This window comes from Neovison vison, chromosome 2, assembly GCF_020171115.1.
Source record: "Neovison vison isolate M4711 chromosome 2, ASM_NN_V1, whole genome shotgun sequence".
Classification (NCBI taxonomy): Eukaryota; Metazoa; Chordata; class Mammalia; order Carnivora; family Mustelidae; genus Neogale; species Neogale vison.
The window spans coordinates 157,448,092-157,467,900 of NC_058092.1; the positions used below are offsets into that span (position 1 = coordinate 157,448,092).

Consider the following 19,809-nt stretch of genomic DNA (forward strand, 5'->3'; position numbering starts at 1 on the left):
AACAAAACCATGCATTTCAAGACAAAAATAATTTGCAAAACAGGAGTTCCCACTGATATACTAGCAAAACAATGTTACATACACACACACACACACACAAACACACACAGAGAAATATATATGAAATATTACTGTAAAACTAGTAAGACCTGAGATCAATACTAACCAAATTCAGAAACGTGCGGAAGGTAGTAAGAGTTATAGGGTATGGAATGGATTTGAGGATGGTATGCAGATACTTCAACTATTCTTGTACTACATTACTTCCAACCTGTGACAGACACACCAATGGTAAAGATATGCCTCATAATTAGATACATATATGAAATATTTCACTAAAACACCACCAAGTTTCTCTCCCTGGAATGGCGGGCTATCACTGGGTCAAAAAGCCTGAATTCAATAAAGCTAAGCCATGAGGAGCTTCCTGTCAATTTCAGGTGGGACAAAAAAGTCCCGGCACTCTAGGCAGTCCTCTACTTTCATTAACACACTCAATGTTACTTCTGGTTCCTGAACCCAAGAAGAAGAAGCAGACATATCCTCAACTGTCCCTGGCTGATGCAGTGTACATTCTGATTTGGCTCTAGTCCATGAGGAGAACCCCCAGAGTAGATTCCAGGATGAACCAGACCATCAAGCATTATTTGCAGAAGTATCAGCATAGGATGGGGACAGACTAATCAAAAACCCTCTGACAGGGGGATGGAGTGACATATGTCTCTCCAAAAGTGAAATCGGGGTCTGAGAAAAATAGTCAGTTTATCTGTTCTTTTCAAAAAGCTTCACATTCCACAGTTAATGTTTTTATAAATGTCTATTTTCAGTTTTATTTCTATTAAAAATTTTGAGATCAGAGATAATATAGCTAAAGGAAAATTTCTGTCCGTATTTCCTAAAGACATACTTCCTTCAACACAATCTTCAGATATAAGAAAGTCCAAATTTTGTTTAAGCGTGCACGCTCAAAACATCTTTACGATGTCTTCTGGTATCAACTGTCTTGCTCAACAAAATGGCATTTCTCGATAAAGGCTGAACCACATTTGTGCATTCTTTGGGTATCTTCCTTATTATTTCCCTGACATACATTGAGTACAACCTGTGTATAAAGGTCTCAAAAGTATACAAGATGTTGACACTTTTCCCCCAAGTGTGCTATGATTGTTATTTAAGGCCAAATTCTGGAAGAATATTTTCACACATCTGTCTGATTGACAGGATTATCTCCTACGTAAGTTTCTTATTTAATAAGTTCTACTTCATAATAATCCCCCATATTTCCTACATGCATTAATAGGGTTTCTTCTACAGTCATTTTATTTGTCTTATTTCAACAGATTTTCAGACATTCAACAAATTCAGAGTATTTTCCCCTATGAGTATTCTCTTGTTTACTTTGGAAGATGACTTAGGGTAAAAATTTGCCATTCTTTACATTCATAGGGGTCACGTCCTTTGTGAATTTTCTGTGGTATTTTGAGGTATGAATCACAAGAGAAAGATTTCTCTCACTGCTGTATTCATAAATTTTCTTCCCCTGTGTGTAACCTTGGATGTACTGTGATAACTGATTTCTTGGAGGTTTTCTCACTCTCAATACATTCACAGGGTTTCTCTCTTATGTGTATTCTCTGATGTACTTTGAGGTCCATGTTGCAACTGAAGGTTTTCCCACAATGATTACATTCATAGGGTTTCTCTCTTGTATGTGTTCTCTGCTGCTTAGTGAGATCTGACTTATGATAGAAGGACTTTCCACATGCACTACACTTATAAGGTTTCTCCCCTGTGTGTATTCTCTGATGTACTGTGAGAACTGGTTTCTCAGAAAATGACTTCCCACACTGATTACATCCATAGGGCTTCTCACCTGTGTGAGTTCTCTGATGTGAATTGAGGACTGAGCTGCAAGTGAAGGTTTTCCAACACTGAGTACAGTGGTATGATTTCTTCCCTCTGTGTGTTCATTTGTGTATTGTAAAGTCTGACTTATGGCAAAAGGTCTTCCCACGTTTTTTACACTCATAGGGTTTCTTTCCTGTGTGAGTTCTCTGGTGTACTGTCAGGTATGAATTCCTAGAGAAGAACTTCCCACATTCTTTACATTCACAGGGCTTCTCCCCTGTGTGAGTTCTCAGATGTACTCTGAGGTAGGAGTTTCTAGAGAAGAATTTCCCACACTGATTACACTCATAGGGTTTCTCGCCTGTGTGTGTTTTCTGATGTACTGTGAGGACTGAGTTACTTACGAAGGTTTTTCCACATTGATTACATTCATATGGCTTCTCCCCTGTGTGAATTCTCTGGTGTACTGTGAGATATGACTTATGGTAGAAGCTTTTTCTACATTCCTTACATTCATAGGGTTTCTCTCCTGTGTGGCCTCACTGATGTAAAGTGAGGAGAGATTTGTGAGAGAAGCATTTCCCACATTCCTTACATTCATAGGGTTTCTCTCTTGTATGTGTGTTCTGATGTTTGGTGAGTTTTGACTTTTTGCAGAATGTTTTTCCACATTCATTACATTCATAGACATTGTCTCCTATGTGTGTTCTCTGAGTTATATTAAGAACTGACTTCTCGGGGGGAGGAGTCAAGATGGCGGAGAAGTAGCAGGCTGAGACTACCTCAGCTAGCAGGAGATCAGCTAGAGAGCTTATCTAAAGATTGCAAACACCTGCAAATCCATCGGCAGATCGAAGAGAAGAAGAACAGCAATTCTAGAAACAGAAAAACAACCACTTTCTGAAAGGTAGGACTGGCGGAGAAGTGAATCCAAAGCGACGGGAAAATAGACCCCGGGGGGAGGGGCCGGCTCCCGGCAAGCGGCGGAGCAACGGAGCACAAAATCAGGACTTTTAAAAGTCTGTTCCGCTGAGGGATATCGCTCCGGAGGCTAAACCGGGGCGAAGCCCATGCGGGGTTGGCGTGACCTCAGGTCCCGCAGGGTCACAGAAGGATCGGGGGTGTCTGAGTGTCGCAGAGCTTGCGGTTATTGGAACGGGAAAGCCGGCTGCAGAGACAGAGCCGACAGTAAGCTCGCAGCTCGGAGTTGCCTTGAACCGGTCGCAAGCTCGGTGAGCTCGGAGCGCGGCCGGAGATTAGGCAGACGCGAGTTACTAGGAGATGTTCTCTGAGGGCGCACTGCGGAGCGGGGCCCCGGGCTCTCGGCTCCTCCGGGCCGGAGACCAGGAGGCCGCCATTTGTATTCCCGTCTTCCGGAACTCTACGGAAAGCGCTCATGGAACAAAAGCTCCTGAAAGCAAAGCCGAGCAGATCACTCAGCCCGGCCCCTGGTAAGGGCGGTGTAATTCCGCCTGGGGCAAAGACACTTGAGAATCACTACAACAGGCACCTCCCCCAGAAGATCAACAAGAAATCCAGGCAAGACCAAGTTCACCTACCAAGGAGTGCAGTTTCAATACCAAGGAGAGCAGCAGAATTCCAGAGGAGGAGAAAACAAACCACGGAACTCATGGCTTTCTGCTGTGATTTTTTAGTCTTGCAGTTAATTTAATTTTTTTCTTTTTCATTTTTTTTCTCTTCTTCTGCTAAAATTTTTTACAACTTTTACCCTTTTATTTTTTTAATGTTTTTTAACTAGACTATCTAATATATATATATTTTTTATTTTTTATACTTTTCTTTATTCATTTTCTTTTTTTTAATTCTTTTTTTTCTTTTTTTCTTTATTTTTGAACCTCTTTTTATCCCCAAATCAGAAGAGATCCTAATCTCTTCAATCTTTTTTCTTAATTCTTTTTTAAATTCTTGATTGAATTTTTAATTCAATCTCTTTTTTTTAATTCTTATTTTCTTTCTTTCTTTTTGAACCTCTTTTTATCCCAAATCATAAGAGATTGGGAGATCCCAATCAGAAGAGATTGGGAGATCCCAATCAAAGGAGATCCCAATCAGAGGAGATCCCTCACCCAATCGTGAGGGGGGAGAAATCCCCCCTCACGATTTGGGATCTCTTCTGATTTGGTTAAAACATATTTTCCTGGGATTGTTGCCACCCTTTTAGTATTTTACTTGCTCCTTCATATACTCTTAGCTGGACAAAATGACAAGGCGGAAAAATTCACAACAAAAAAAGGAACAAGAGGCAGTACCGAAGGCTAGGGACCTAATCAATACAGACATTGGTAATATGTCAGATCTAGAGTTCAAAATGACAATTCTCAAGGTTATAGCCGGGCTTGAAAAAGGCATGGAAGATATTAGAGAAACCCTCTCCAGAGATATAAAAGCCCTCTCTGGAGAAATAAAAGAACTAAAATCTAACCAAGTTGAAATCAAAAAAGCTATTAATGAAGTTCAATCAAAAATGGAGGCTCTCACTGCTAGGATAAATGAGGCAGAAGAAAGAATTAGCGATATAGAAGACCAAATGACAGAGAAGAAAAAAGCTTAGCAAAAGAGAGACAAACAGCTACTGGACCATGAGGGGAGAATTTGAGAGATAAGTGACACCATAAGACGAAACAACATTAGAATAATTGGGATTCCAGAAGAAGAAGAAAGAGAGAGGGGAGCAGAAGGTATACTGGAGAGAATTATTGGGGAGAATTTCCCCAATATGGCAAAGGGAACGAGCATCAAAATTCAGGAGGTTCAGAGAACGCCCCTCAAAATCAATAAGAATAGGCCCACACCCCGTCACCTAATAGTAAAATTTACAAGCCTTAGTGACAAAGAGCAAATCCTGAAAGCAGCCCGGGAAAAGAAGTCTGTAACATACAATGGTAAAAGTATTAGATTGGCAGCTGACTTATCCACAGAGACCTGGCAGGCCAGAAAGAGCTGGCATGATATTTTCAGAGCACTAAACGAGAAAAACATGCAGCCAAGAATACTATATCCAGCTAGGCTATCATTGAAAATAGAAGGAGAGATTAAAAGCTTCCAGGACAAACAAAAACTGAAAGAATTTGCAAACACCAAACCATCTCTACAGGAAATACTGAAAGGGGTCCTCTAAGCAAAGAGAGAGCCTACAAGTGGTAGATCAGAAAGGAACAGAGACAATATACAGTAACAGTCACCTTACAGGCAATACAATGGCACTAAAATCATATCTCTCAATACTTACCCTGAATGTTAATGGGCTAAATGCCCCAATCAAAAGACACAGGGTATCAGAATGGATAAAAAAACAAAACCCATCTATATGTTGCCTCCAAGAAACTCATTTTAAACCCGAAGACACCTCCAGACTTAAAGTGAGGGGGTGGAAAAGAATTTACCATGCTAATGGACATCAGAAAAAAGCAGGAGTGGCAATCCTTATATCAGATCAATTATATTTTAAGCCAAAGACTATAATAAGAGATGAGGAAGGACACTATATCATACTCAAAGGGTCTGTCCAACAAGAAGATCTAACAATTTTAAATATCTATGCCCCCAACGTGGGCGCATCAAACTATATAAACCAATTAATAACAAAATCAAAGAAACACATCAACAATAATACAATAATAGTAGAGGACTTTAACACTCCCCTCACTGAAATGGACAGAACATCCAAGGAAAAGGTCAACAGGGAAATAAAGGCCTTAAATGATACACTGGATGAGATGGACATCACAGATATATTCAGAACATTTCATCCCAAAGCAACAGAATACACATTCTTCTCTAGTGCACATGGAACATTCTCCAGAATAGATCACATCCTCGGTCCTAAATCAGGACTCAACCAGTATCAAAAGATTGGGATCATTCCCTGCATATTTTCAGACCACAATGCTCTGAAGCTAGAACTCAACCACAAGAGGAAGTTTGGAAAGAACACAAATACATGGAGACTAAACAGCATCCTTCTAAAGAATGAATGGGTCAACCGGGAAATTAAAGAAGAATTGAAAAAAATCATGGAAACAAATGATAATGAAAATACAACGGTTCAAAATCTGTGGGACACAACAAAGGCAGTCCTGAGAGGAAAATATATTGCGGTACAAGCTTTTCTCAAGAAACAAGAAAGGTCTCAGGTACACAACCTAACCCTACACCTAAAGGAGCTGGAGAAAGAACAAGGAAGAAACCCTAAGCCCAGCAGGAGAAGAGAAATCATAAAGATCAGAGCAGATAACAATGAAATAGAAACCAAAAAAACAATAGAACAAATCAACCAAACTAGGAGCTGGTTCTTTGAAAGAATTAATAAAATTGATAAACCCTTGGCCAGACTTATCAAAAAGAAAAGAGAAAGGACCCAAATAAATAAAATAATGAATGAAAGAGGAGAGATCACAACTAACACCAAAGAAATACAAACTATTATAAGAACATACTATGAGCAACTCTACGCCAACAAATTTGACAATCTGGAAGAAATGGATGCATTCCTAGAAACATATAAACAACCAAAATTGAACCAGGAAGAAATAGAAAGCCTGAACAGACCCATAACCAGTAAGGAGAATGAAACAGTCATTAAAAATCTCCAAACAAACAAAAGCCCAGGGCCAGATGGCTTCCCGGGGGAATTCTACCAAACATTTAAAGAAGAACTAATTCCTATTCTCCTGAAACTGTTCCAAAAAATAGAAATGGAAGGAAAACTCCCAAACTCATTTTATGAGGCCAGCATCACCTTGATCCCAAAACCAGACAAGGATTCCATCAAAAAAGAGAGCTATAGACCAATATCCTTGATGAACACAGATGCAAAATTTCTCACCAAAATACTAGCCAATAGGATTCAACAGTACATTAAAAGGATTATTCACCACGACCAAGTTGGATTTATCCCAGGGCTGCAAGGTTGGTTCAACATCCGCAAATCAGTCAATGTGATACAACACATCAATAAAAGAAAGAACAAGAACCATATGATACTCTCAATAGATGCTGAAAAAGCATTTGACAGTACAGCATCCCTTCCTGATCAAAACCCTTCAAAGTGTAGGGATAGAGGGCACATACCTCAATATCATCAAAGCCATCTATGAAAAACCCACTGCAAATATCATTCTCAATGGAGAAAAACTGAAAGCTTTTCCACTAAGGTCAGGAACACGGCAGGGAGGTCCATTATCACCACTGCTATTCAACATAGTACTAGAAGTCCTAGCCTCAGCAATCAGACAACAAAAGGAAATTAAAGGCATCCAAATCGGCAAAGAAGAAGTCAAATTATCACTCTTCGCAGATGATATGATACTCTATGTGGAAAACCCAAAAGACTCCACTCCAAAACTGCTAGAACTTATACAGGAATTCAGTAAAGTGTCAGGATATAAGATCAATGCACAGAAATCAGTTGCATTTCTCTACACCAACAACAAGACAGAAGAAAGAGAAATTAAGGAGTCAATCCCATTTACAATTGCACCCCAAACCATAAGATACCTAGGAATAAACCTAACCAAAGAGGCTAAGAATCTATACTCAGAAAACTATAAAGTACTCATGAAAGAAATTGAGGAAGACACAAAGAAATGGAAAAATGTTCCATGCTCCTGGATTGGAAGAATAAATATTGTGATAATGTCTATGCTACCTAAAGCAATCTACACATTTAATGCAATTCCTATCAAAGTACCATCCATCTTTTTCAAAGAAATGGAAGAAATAATTTTAAAATTTATAGGGAACCAGAAAAGACCTCGAATAGCCAAAGGGATATTGAAAAAGAAAGCCAAAGTTGGTGGCATCACAGTTCCGACTTCAAGCTTTATTACAAAGCTGTCATCATCAAGACAGCATGATACTGGCACAAAAACAGACACATAGACCAATGGAACAGAATAGAGAGCCCAGAAATAGACCCTCAACTCTATGGTCAACTAATCTTCGACAAAGCAGGAAAGAATGTCCAATGGAAAAAAGACTGCCTCTTTAATAAATGGTGTTGGGAAAATTGGACAGCCACGTGCAGAAAAATGAAATTGGACCATTTCCTTACACCACACACAAAAATAGATTCAAAATGGATTAAAGACCTCAATGTGAGAAAGGAATCCATCAAAATCCTTGAGGAGAACACAGGCAGCAACCTCTTCGACCTCAGCCGCAGCAACATCTTCCTAGGAACATCGCCAAAGGCAAGGGAAGCAAGGGAAAAAATGAACTTTTGGGATTTCATCAAAATCAAAAGCTTTTGCACAGCAAAGGAAACAGTTAACAAAACCAAAAGACAACTGACAGAATGGGAGAAGATATTTGCAAACAACATATCAGATAAAGGACTAGTGTCCAAAATCTATAAAGAACTTAACAAACTCAACACCCAAAGAACAAATAATCCGATCAAGAAATGGGCAGAGGATATGAACAGACGTTTCTGCAAAGAAGACATCCAGATGGCCAACAGACACATGAAAAAGTGCTCCATATCACTCGGCATCAGGGAAATACAAATCAAAACCACAATGAGATATCACCTCACACCAGTCAGAATGGCTAAAATCAACAAGTCAGGAAATGACAGATGCTGGCGAGGATGCGGAGAAAGGGGAACCCTCCTACACTATTGGTGGGAATGAAAGCTGGTGCAACCATTCTGGAAAACAGCATGGAGGTTCCTCAAAATGTTGAAAATAGAACTGCCCTATGACCCAGCAATTGCACTACTGTGAATTTACCCTAAAGATACAAACGTAGTGATCCAAAGGGGCACGTGCACCCGAAAGTTTATAGCAGCATTGTCCACAATAGCCAAACTATGGAAAGAACCTAGATGTCCATCAACAGATGAATGGATCAAGAAGATGTGGTATATATACACAATGGAATACTATGCAGCCATCAAAAGAAACGAAATCTTGCCATTTGCGACAACATGGATGGAACTAGAGCGTATCATGCTTAGCGAAATAAGTCAAGCGGAGAAAGACAACTATCATATGATCTCCCTGATATGAGGGAGTGGTGATGCAACATGGGGGCTTAAGTGGGTAGGAGAAGAATCCATGAAACAAGATGGGATAGGGAGGGAGACAAACCATAAGTGACTCTTAATCTCACGAAACAAACTGTGGGTTGCTGGGGGGAGGGGGGTTTGGAGAAGGGGGGTAGGGTTATGGACATTGGGGAGGGTATGTGGTTTGGGGTAAATTGGAAGGGGAGATGAACCATGAGAGACTATGTACTCTGAAAAACAATCTGAGGGGTTTGAAGTGGCGGGGTGGGTGGGAGGTTGGGGTACCAGGTGGTGGGTATTATAGAGGGCACAGCTTGCATGGAGCACTGGGTGTGGTGAAAAAATAATGAATACCTTTTTTCTGAAAATAAATAAATTGGGAAAAAAAATAGTACTGACTTCTCCCAAAAGAGTTCTCCCAAGTTGTTATATTCAAATATTCTCTCTCCTGTGCCAAGAAAGTCTGATCTCCCATTGAAATTATCCACTCTTTCGATATACTCATAACCTTTCACCTCTAAATGAACTCTGTGTTCCAAGAGAGATGATTTCTCAAAAGTTGTAGCATATTCTTGAAACTCATAAAGATTTTCTGTTTTTTTGTGCCATCTTACCAACCATGAGGGTTGAATTACTACAGAATGTTTTATCAGATTCATTATGTTCACAAGGACTCTGTCCTATGTAAGCTTGGTTATATGGGATGACAACTGCCGTCTCATGGAAAGCTTTCCCACATTCCTTGTATTCCTTATTGCTTTGAATAAAGCATTGCTCTATATTTTTAGTTCTCTGATATGGTATTAAATCTTCATTATGACTGAGGTATTTTCCATTTTGAATGAATTCACAAGGTTTCTTTCCCATTTGAGGTTGTTCATGGTTAATCTGAAGAAACAATTGTTCCTTATTGTATTGAGGCCAACAGCCTCTTACTTAAATAGGTTTTCTTATTAATAACTAATTCTGAAATACATTTCAAATTCATACCACAGGAGTCACACCTACACGGTATTTTTATGGAAGGAACTGTGTCTGTGCTGAAATTAAAAATGTTTCCTAATACGTTACCTCTGTGCACAGTATTTTGTTGTTGATAAATGGAGCTTGCCAGAAATGTCTCTCCTGGGTTTCTTGAGTCGATTCTGCTTGGCTATCAACTTTGCAGACTTCTAAAGATGACAAAGACCAAAAAACCATAAGCTATGAATCGTGTCTTAATTATGATGAAATTACACTTAAAACAAATGGTGCGCAAGTCCCTCATGCTCCCCTGAGTTACAAAGGCCCGGCCGAAGCACTTTGACCCGCACCATTGTTTCAAAGCCTAAGCCGCGCGCCGGAAACTCTTCCCCTGACAGAGGCGCGCAAAAGCCCAGCCTGTCCCTCATGCTCCCCTGACTTACAAAGGCCCGGCGGGCACTCTTTGACCCAGGCCATTGTTTCAAAGCCTAAGCGGTGCGCTGAAACTCTTCCCCTGACAGAGGCGCGCAAAAGCCCAGCCTGGGGCTTACGGACCAGCGCCCTGTTCTCAGTGCCCCAGACGTGCGCCCGAGCCATAGCCGCCTCTGAAAAGAGGTGCGCGCAAGCCAGGCACTCCCAGCCCGGGCTGGCGGCAAAATCTCAGTGTGCGATCACTGCTTGGAACCTCTCTGGCGGTCGGGAGCTCCCAGACAGCCGCCACTGCCTTGGCTTTGGGTACGAGCAAAAGATCCTGCACCCCCAGGGTCTGCAACTTGGAACCTGCTCTGCGAGCAGCCAAGGGGGAATTTATTCAGCTTCTGCACCCAGACTGAGGCTTCTCTCTGAGAGGGAGATCAGGGTGAGGTTTAATTTCTTCTACTACTACAAAAACCGTCAAAGGCGGTCAAGGTGAGAGGAAAAAAAGTGAACAAGCATAAAATCCGCCAGAGAACAAAAGCCTGAAAAACACGAGTTTCCCCAGAGCCCACCCCCTTGAGGGGGGCGGGAGCACTCAACTCAGGAAACATCATTGACTGACAACCCACGTGGCAGGCCCCTCCCCCAGAAAACAAACCAAGAAAGAAAAAAAAAAAAGGACTACAAGAGAATGACCACTACTTCATAGGAAAACTTGCATTGTGCACTCGTTTCCACTATTCCGGTTCATATTTTTTCCTTTTTTTTTTTTTACACATAGGTAATTTTTAACCTATTTGCCATCACAGCGAGCTGTACAGTACATCAAATTCCATAATACCTTTCTAACCTGAACATTTTGATACATACACCTATGTTTTTCTTTTGCATTTTTGTATTTTGAGTTCCTTTTTTAAAATTTTAGTTTAGTTTAGTCTAGTTTATTTCCTTTTTATTTTTATCCTCTAATATTCATATAGAGTTAAACTTTAAAGTAATCCCCTTTCCCCAATCAATACTACCCCTATAGGTAAACCAATTTTTAATCCCCTTTATCTTAGGAAAGTTGAGTCCTTTAACAAAGATATCAAGATACATCCAGGAAGAATCAAAACAACCTTTCTCGCACACACTGAGAATTTATAAGAACTCTCCCATCTTCTTCCACCAGTGTTTCTGTGTTTTTTTGTGTTTGTCCTGATAGCATATAAATTTTACACTTGTGGTTCTTTTTGACGAGGTTCTTTCTTTATTTGCATATATATATTTCTCTTGCCATATAATTGTATCAGTCTTTTTATCTCTTTTTGTTTGTCTACTTCATAAATCTTACCTTGGGGCCCATCTGGGCTGAACCTTCTCTTTCATCTTCCCTTTCTTTCCTGTCTCTCTCTCTCTATTTTTTTTCTTTTTCTTCTTTTCCTTTTTTTCTGGGCTTTTGCGCGCCTATCTCAGGGGAAGAGTTTCACGCGCGCGCGGCTTAGGCTTTGAAACAATGGCGCGGGTCAAGGAGCGCCGGCCGGGCCTCAGTAATTCAGGGGAGCTTGAGGGACGTGCGCGTATATCTCGAGCTTTGTGGTAGGGCTAGCGCGCGTTCTGCAGACCGACCCAGTTCCCATCCCCTCATAGGAGCCGGAACCCACGCACTCCTGGGCGCGCTGGCGGCTTAGGGACCAGGAGCTGGTTTCACCGCCGCACTCTCTCTGCCTCCGCGCCGGGGAGGCCCTCTGGGACCGGGGACTTAAGCCCCTCTCCCTAGCCGCCCGGATTCCCACAATTTCCCCCCATGATCCTTTGCTCTTTTGGAGTGCTTTCAACCAGTCTCCAAGTTAATACTTGTCCCCAGACGCAGGGCACTCTCGCTCGGATTGGGGTATTACTTTCCCACTGGTCGCCACTAGTGGCTCCCTCCCCCTTTGGTTTATCTTCCGATATCAGTCCGCCATTCCCATTCCACTTTACCTGCTCACTGGCGTCTTCTGCCCCTGTAGAGATCCAGACGTGTATAATTCTGATCTCAGGCTGATTTCATGGGTGATCGGAGTTCTTTGGTAGGTAATCAGCTCACTTTGGGGTACCAGCTGAAAAGACGCCTCTTCCTACTACCCCGCCATCTTGTCCCCCCCCAAATTCTCTCCAATTAATTGCATTCTATACACCTCATTCTATGTTGTGTGGTGCAAAAATAATGAATACTGTTATGCTGAAAATAAAAAATAAATTAAAAAGAAAAACAAAAAACAATCTGAGCGTTTTGAAGAGGCGCGGGGTGGGAGGTTGTGGAAACATGGTGGTGGGTATTAGAGAGGGCATGGATTGCATGGAGCACTGGGTGCGGTGCAAAAACAATGAATACTGATACACTGAAAAGAAATAAAAAATTAAAATAAATATATAAATAAAAATGTAAAAAGGTGAAAAAAATGTTGGCTAATACTCCCTTGAAACATAAACATACCCTATTAACTGCCAAAATTTGAAATAGTCGGTAATCTTTTTTCTTTTTCCAACTACAATCTATGGTGTGTGGCAAGTATTTATATCTGATTTCCTCTGAATACACCTGAGTGATTATGAAAGTAATGGTCCTTAACAAATGGTGTGCTTTTTCAAAATAAAGTTCAAGTTTTCTACAAATCTGTAATTTTGAACAAGAACCTACAGGTTTATAACCCAACAGGTCCATTTAGAAATTAATTCCTTATAGTATTTTCTGAATATAAAGGCTCTCTCACTCATAGAGAGGCACAGTTAATGAATTAAGTAATGATTGAATAGCCACTATATGTTATATAACAAAGTAAGATATGCTGTCTTTGAAGAAATTATAATCCAGAGAATAGCTTCTTCATTCAACATCCATACACTACCAGGAATCAGATTCTATAGTAGATAACGTAAATTAAAGGAATGAAGGAACATTTTAAAAGCTGTGGAAAGCTGAGCTTAAATTTGAAAATGTGCTTAACACCAATGATAATGATATTAACAACAAGAAAAGTTAACAGGAAAACTAACCATTACCATGAGCCCAGCACTGTTCCAGGTACTTTTCATGTATTAACTCACAAAAATCCCCAAGTATGTTAGGAATGAAATGTAGACTTTCATTTTCCTGCCACAGATGGCAGGAAAGCGCATCTGTGGGTAATCCTAAAAAGGATTAGCACCAGTTCTGTGCCATACAGAATACACATAGCCATATTTAAGGGTGACTGGGGCAACTGGGTGGCTCGGGTGGTTACGTGTCCGACTCCTGGATTTCAGCTCAGATTGTGATCTCAGGGTTGTGAGATCAAGCCCTGTGTAGGGCTCCATGCTTAGCACAGAGGTTTTTTTTTTTAATATTTTATGTATTTATTTGAGAGAGAAAGAGAGAGGGAAGACAAGCAGGGGAAGAGGGAGAGGGAGAAGGAGGCTCCCAGCTGACCAGGGAGCCCAACTCAGGGCTCAATCCCAAGACACTGGGTCATGACCTGAGCTGAAGGCAGACGCCCAATGACTGAGTCACCCAGGCAGCCCTCAGCAGAGTCTGATTGAGATACTTTCTTTCCCTCTTCTGCTGGTCCTCCCCCAACTCATGTGTGCTTCCTCTAAATAAATAAATAAAATCTCTTCTTTCAAAGGGTAAAAAAGATTAAGGGTCATTAAATGAGAGAAACACATATTTGCTGTATTATGCATTGGGCAAAATACAACTCAAGATATTAACATGATAAATTGAATGCTTCGGAGGGCAAAGTCTAACTGCATTTAGGAATCAGAACAAAGAGGAAAACAGTATGCCCAAGTGTTCTGGGTGGTATCGGCGCAAACTGAGAATATAAAAAGAATTTTTTTAAAGTTTGCAAAAATATAACTATAGTGATCTAACATTAATAAGAAAGGAAGACAGAAAAATAAAATGACACAAGGACACAGTTACAAGAGAAGATTCACAGGAGGTAACAAATGAAGTGGGGAAAATTTATGATTTGTAAATGCTGACTGTGATATTACTTCTTCTCACACTGAAGGGATCAGGATATCCTGTATCTTCTGTATATACACACAGGTATAACACTGAACGTCAAGTGGGCAAAAGATGCTAAAAATATAAATATGCAGTTAGCAGAATAAATGAAAACCTCTCATCTTAGCTATAGGAAGGTATTATTTTATTTCAAAGATCCAATTTGACAATTTGTACTTTAACAGGTAAATGTAGTCTGCTTCTATTTATGGTGATTCCTGAAATATATCAAGTCATCTCTCACATTTTACTTGGTACTTTTTATTTGTCACAATTTTACTACCAATTCTATTGTACTTTTCTTCCTCCTTTTTGAAATAATTTCTTATCTTTTCCATTTTTTCTCCCTTACAACTTTAGAAGTTATACATATCTGTTTCTCAGCTTTAAGGAGCTATCCATCACATCATTCCATAAATATTTAACTTAAAATCTAGACTAATTCAATATCTTACCTCTCCCTTTCTGAAGAACAGAAGCATCAAACTCAATTTGATCACCTCTCACCTCATTTATATACAGTTAGTGCTTTGTGAATGTTTTTTAGCCCTACATATTTGTATCATAATTGCTTTACGCACCCATTTGTTCAGATTCACCTCTGTGTTTTGTCATGACCTATCACTTGCCACTCCTCTCAAGCATTCTTTTGGGTTTCATTTTCTTTTCCTGTAGTCTGTCCATTAGAATTTTACATGAAATTACACAATTAAAGGTACAGCTGCTATAATTTATTTCATTACCAACGCAAATTTAATGATACTCTGAGACGAACTCTCCTGTTGACTAAAACTCAGTTAGTGTCCTCTGAGGCCTGTTCTCAACTAGGCCTTGACTAGGTCTTCCAGGTCTATCCGGGCTGAGCTCAGTTTCGGCAAGAACCCTTTTAAGTCAGTCTAGTGACAGTCCCTTCACCCTTGATATCTGATCAAGTTCCTTAAACCCTGTCCCTGATGGATTAGTGCCCGATCTGCATTCAGCAAGAATCCCCCTACTGTTGGTGTTTCTCTTAGTAATCTTCTATCCAGTGATTCCCCCCACTCTGCCTGTTGGCTGTAAGTCCCTAGCTGTCTTAGCAGTATGTGGAGTTGAGCTCAGTTTTACTGAAACTTCTCACCTCCTATTCCAACAGTTACTGAATAAAATCTGTATCTATCACTGTTAACTGGTGGCTGGCTTTATTTCTCATTGAAGCAGCATGAGCCCACCTGACTAGTGGGAGAGAAACAGGAGAAAAGAAATAAACCCTCTGTGACACAGGCTTGGATGGGCAGCCAAAATCTGAAAATGGAGCACAGACACTGAGGAAATTCTGACGAGACAGATACAAGAACTAGGGAACAGTATCAAATATAGCCACACATAAGGAACTGGAGTCCCAGGAAAAAATTAAGAATGAAATACATCAAACCACTTATTTAGGAAACCGAGAAGACAACAGGAAAAATAACCAGGAAACCCACCCCCCCACTAAAAAAAAAACAAAGGTAAATCTGGAAACAACAGAGTTGAACAGCTAAAAACCAAAGATGAAAAGAAAATCTTGATGGTAACAAGGGAAAACAGAATATTAAATACGGAAAAACAGAGATTTAAAAATCAGAGAAGGTAGTATGTAACCTAGAAGACAGTGAAGTGAATCAAGTATGAGCAGAAAAATGTCGATCCAGATTTCTGTACCAACAGAAAACATCTTGCACAAGGAAGACCTGTGGGCAGAAACAGCTGCTTGCTGCCTTGTGGGGTTTGAAGTAAAATATCACACAGAACGGGAGGAGGAACAAAAACATATTATTATAACACTGTAAGCCTCCTATAAAATAGCATGATGTCATTTGAAATCAGACTGTGACAGTCTGAAGGTATCGTATCCCACAGGGCATCCACTTAAGTGGTTAAAATATTCCCATTAAAAAATGAGAGATTTTCACATTAGTTAAAAACGACCCAACCATATATTATCTATAGGAAACCCACTCTAAATATAAATAGATTAAAAGTAAGAAGATGGAAAAATATACACCACACAGACCTTACAAGAAAGCTGAAGGGACTATTAATGTTTTTTTTTTCTTTTTTTTGCCTCCAGGGCTTCTGACTATAGACCGTGGGTTCCCATGACTAGCCATCTCACCTCAGTCTAGTAATTCACTAGAACACATCACCTCAAAAAACCCCAAAAAAACTATTTACTTATATATTGCTAATTTATTTTATTTTATTTTTAAACATTTTATTTATTTATCTGAGAGCACACAGTGAGAGAGGGAAACAAGCAGTGGGATTGGGAGAGAGAGAAGCAGGCTTCCCTCCCAGCAGAGACCTGGATGCAGAGCTTGACCGTGACCTGGGCCATAGGCAGACGCTTAACAACTGAGCCACCTGGGTGGCCCCTATATTACCAATTTATTATAAAGGATTCAATTCTGGAGCAGCCAAAGTGAAGAGATATATAGGCAAGGGCTGGGGATGTGTGTGGTATGTGGAACTCCCAAACCCTCTCTGGTGCACACCTATCAAAGCTTCCTGAACTGCTGTTTAGAAGCTCCTAGACAGGTTTCATTACCTAGGCTTGAGTGATTAAGTCACTGGCCACTGGTGATGGCCACCCCCCACACACACACCTGAAGTGATCTAGCGGCCCCCAGCCACCAGTTACTTCAGTATACAAAAGACACTCTTTTCATGCCAGAGATTCCAAGGGTTTTAGGAACTATGTGCCAGGAACCATGGGCAAAGAGCCAAAACCTTTTTTCCCCCTTTGGTTATATTGTAGTCTCTCTCACTACTAAAACATGCAACGGACCCCCATTTTTTTAAAGGACATTCAAATTTTGCAGCATGGCCTATAACTTCAAGATCCAGTTTATTCTGGTGTCTCCAACTTTATTTCATGCCATTGCTCACTGTGCTTGTCGTGATAGAAACACACTAGCCATCTTGCTATTGACTGAATGAGTCCAGCGTCCTCCTGACCAGGACATTCCTGCCTCTCTCAGCAATGGTCTTCTCACAGATCTTTGCTGTCAAGACTTTTCATATAATTTAGGTCCTTTCCAGATACAATCTTGAAGAGACTACCCCTGGCCACTTGGGTGAAACAGTCTACTTATCCCCAATACCCTCTATCACTATCATCTCATCTTCTGGTCTTTAAAACCCTTCACAGCATTTAGCATGACCTGAAATTATAGGATTAATTTATTTGCATCCTTTCTTCCTCTGTGGTCCTTATCTCTACAGCTCCCTCCTGAATGTAAGCCCAGCAAAGGGAGAGTCATTGACTTTCTTGTTCATTGATGTATATCCTGAGCTTTTAGAAGGGCATTAGCTAAATGCTGGTTAAAAGTATAAATTTCCCAGGGGTGCCTGGGTGCCTCAGTGGGTTAAAGCCTCTGTCTTCAGCTCAGGTCATGATCCCAGAGTCCTGGTATCGAACCTGCATCAGGCTCTCTGCTCAGCAGGGAGCCCGTTTCCTCCTCTCTCTCTGCCTGCCTCTCTGCCTACTTGTGATCTCTCTCTGTCAAATAAATAAAATAAATAAAATCTTAAAAAAAGTATTAAATTCCCAGATGCCTATTTTAGCAAGGCCCTGTGTATTTATATCTTGCCTCATCTGATGCTCACAAATATTGTGACAAAGGTCTTATTATACAAATTTACAATGAAGAAACAAAGGCTCATAGAGATTAAGTGACTCGTCTAAGCCAGTAAGTGGCTTAGCTAGGATTTGTGGGCTAGCAATAGTAATATTAAAGTAGGCTTCAGAATAAAAATGTTCTACCAGAAATAGAGACATCATCATAAAGGGGTCAAGGGCTCAAGAGGACATAAAGATCCGAGTATGTATACACTTAATAATTCTTAAAATTGATAACGTGAAAACCAATAGAACTGAAAGGAGAAGTAAACACAAAATTATAGCTACAGAGTTCAACACTGATTCTCACTGTGTCACTGACAAAGCTCTTAGGAATTTTATCCCCAAACCCATTTTTCCATTAGCCCTGTGATTTTCAGTACACTATTTTATATGGAGTAGTGATTCTTTTTTAGAAAAACACACATCACGTTATAAAAGAAGTCACTGTATTTGTATACCTTCTCTCCTCTCCGTTTGTTTTTAGTCTCCTCTTATCTATATAGATACATACCCTTCTGTGTTGCCTAGATTTGCAACTCGTACAATCTGTCACCTAGCTCCCACATTTGTTTTATTTTTTTAAAAGATTTTGTTTATTTATTTGACAGGCAGAGATTACAAGTAGGTTGAGAGGCAGGCAGAGAGAGAGAAGGAGGAAGCAGGCTTCCTGCTGAGCAGAGAGCCTGATGCGGGGCTCGATCCCAGGACCCTGGGATCATGACCCGAGCCAAAGGCAGAGGCTTTAACCCACTGAGCCACCCAGGCGCCCCCACCACATTTGTTTTAAAGTCAGTTCTTTGTGGTGGGGGGTGTCAGGGTGGCACGGTTGGCTGACTCTCTGACTCTTGGATTCAGCTCTGGTTGTGATCTCGGGGTTGGGGGTAGAGTCCCTCGTCGGGCTGCATGATCAGCACAGAGTCTGCTTGTTTCTCTCTCTCTCTCCCTACCATGTTCACGCTCTCTCTTTCTCAAACAGGTAAGACTTTAAGGAAAAAAAAAAAACCTAAAAAACAAAATAAAATTAGTTCTTCAGTTAAAGTCAGAGTCTACTACCAGCTTTTTTACCATGCTTCTTTATGTCACCCCCTGGTTGCCTGATACTCATTCTCTAAAACAGGCTTCTAGGAACAAAGATCCTAGAGTTCTTGTCCCTTCAGAAAAGACTTACTGTCTTTGTTGAAGAGTATCTTCTTTTTTTTTAAGATTTTATTTATTTATTTGACAGAGAGAAATCACAAGTAGATGGAGAGGCAGGCAGAGAGAGTGAGAGGGAAGTGGGCTCCCTGCTGAACAGAGAGCCCGATGCGGGACTCGATCCCAGGACCCTGAGATCATGACCCGAGCCGAAGGCAGCGGCTTAACCCACTGAGCCACCCAGGCACCCCTGAAGAGTATCTTCTTAACTGGGTGTAATACTCTCAATGTGACACCTTGAGGATTTTGTAGAAACTGCTCTTGCTGACTCTGAGCTACAGATTTTACTATGGAAAAGTCTGAGGCTATTTGCACTTTCTCTTATATTGGCCAGTTGTGAAAATAACTGTTTTTGAAATCTAGTCCCTTTATCAGAATATATCCTAATGTGGCTAAGGACTGGCTCTTTTACACAGATTCAATCACAAATCTCTCCCCCCACAAAAAGTATTCTTGAAATATTTTAAACATTTGTTCTATTTCTTTTCCTTTTTATTTTGGGGAAGGGATTCTATGTATGGTATGTATGTGAACTCTCTTTTTAATGTAATCTTCTAATTTTATTTCATTTTCTTCTTGCTTACACCTATCCTTTCTTTCTGAACAAATTTTTTTAAAAGATTTTATTTATTCATTTGAGAGAGAAAGGCACAGCGAGAGAGGGAACACAAGCAGGGGGAGTGGGAGAGGGAGAAGCAGGCC

General features: G+C 40.5%; 1 protein-coding gene across 1 annotated transcript in view; it reads right to left on the reverse strand.

Annotated features, from left to right (window-relative positions):
* Positions 1 to 1,523: 1,523 nt before the first annotated feature.
* Positions 1,524 to 19,809, reverse strand: part of LOC122899231 (zinc finger protein 25-like) — a 72,169-nt gene continuing 53,883 nt past the window's right edge. Inside the window, 4 exon segments of the mRNA XM_044236815.1 lie at positions 1,524 to 1,908; positions 1,993 to 2,579; positions 9,801 to 9,958; positions 9,961 to 10,050. Coding sequence (XP_044092750.1) covers positions 1,524 to 1,908; positions 1,993 to 2,579; positions 9,801 to 9,958; positions 9,961 to 10,050 — 1,220 coding nt within the window.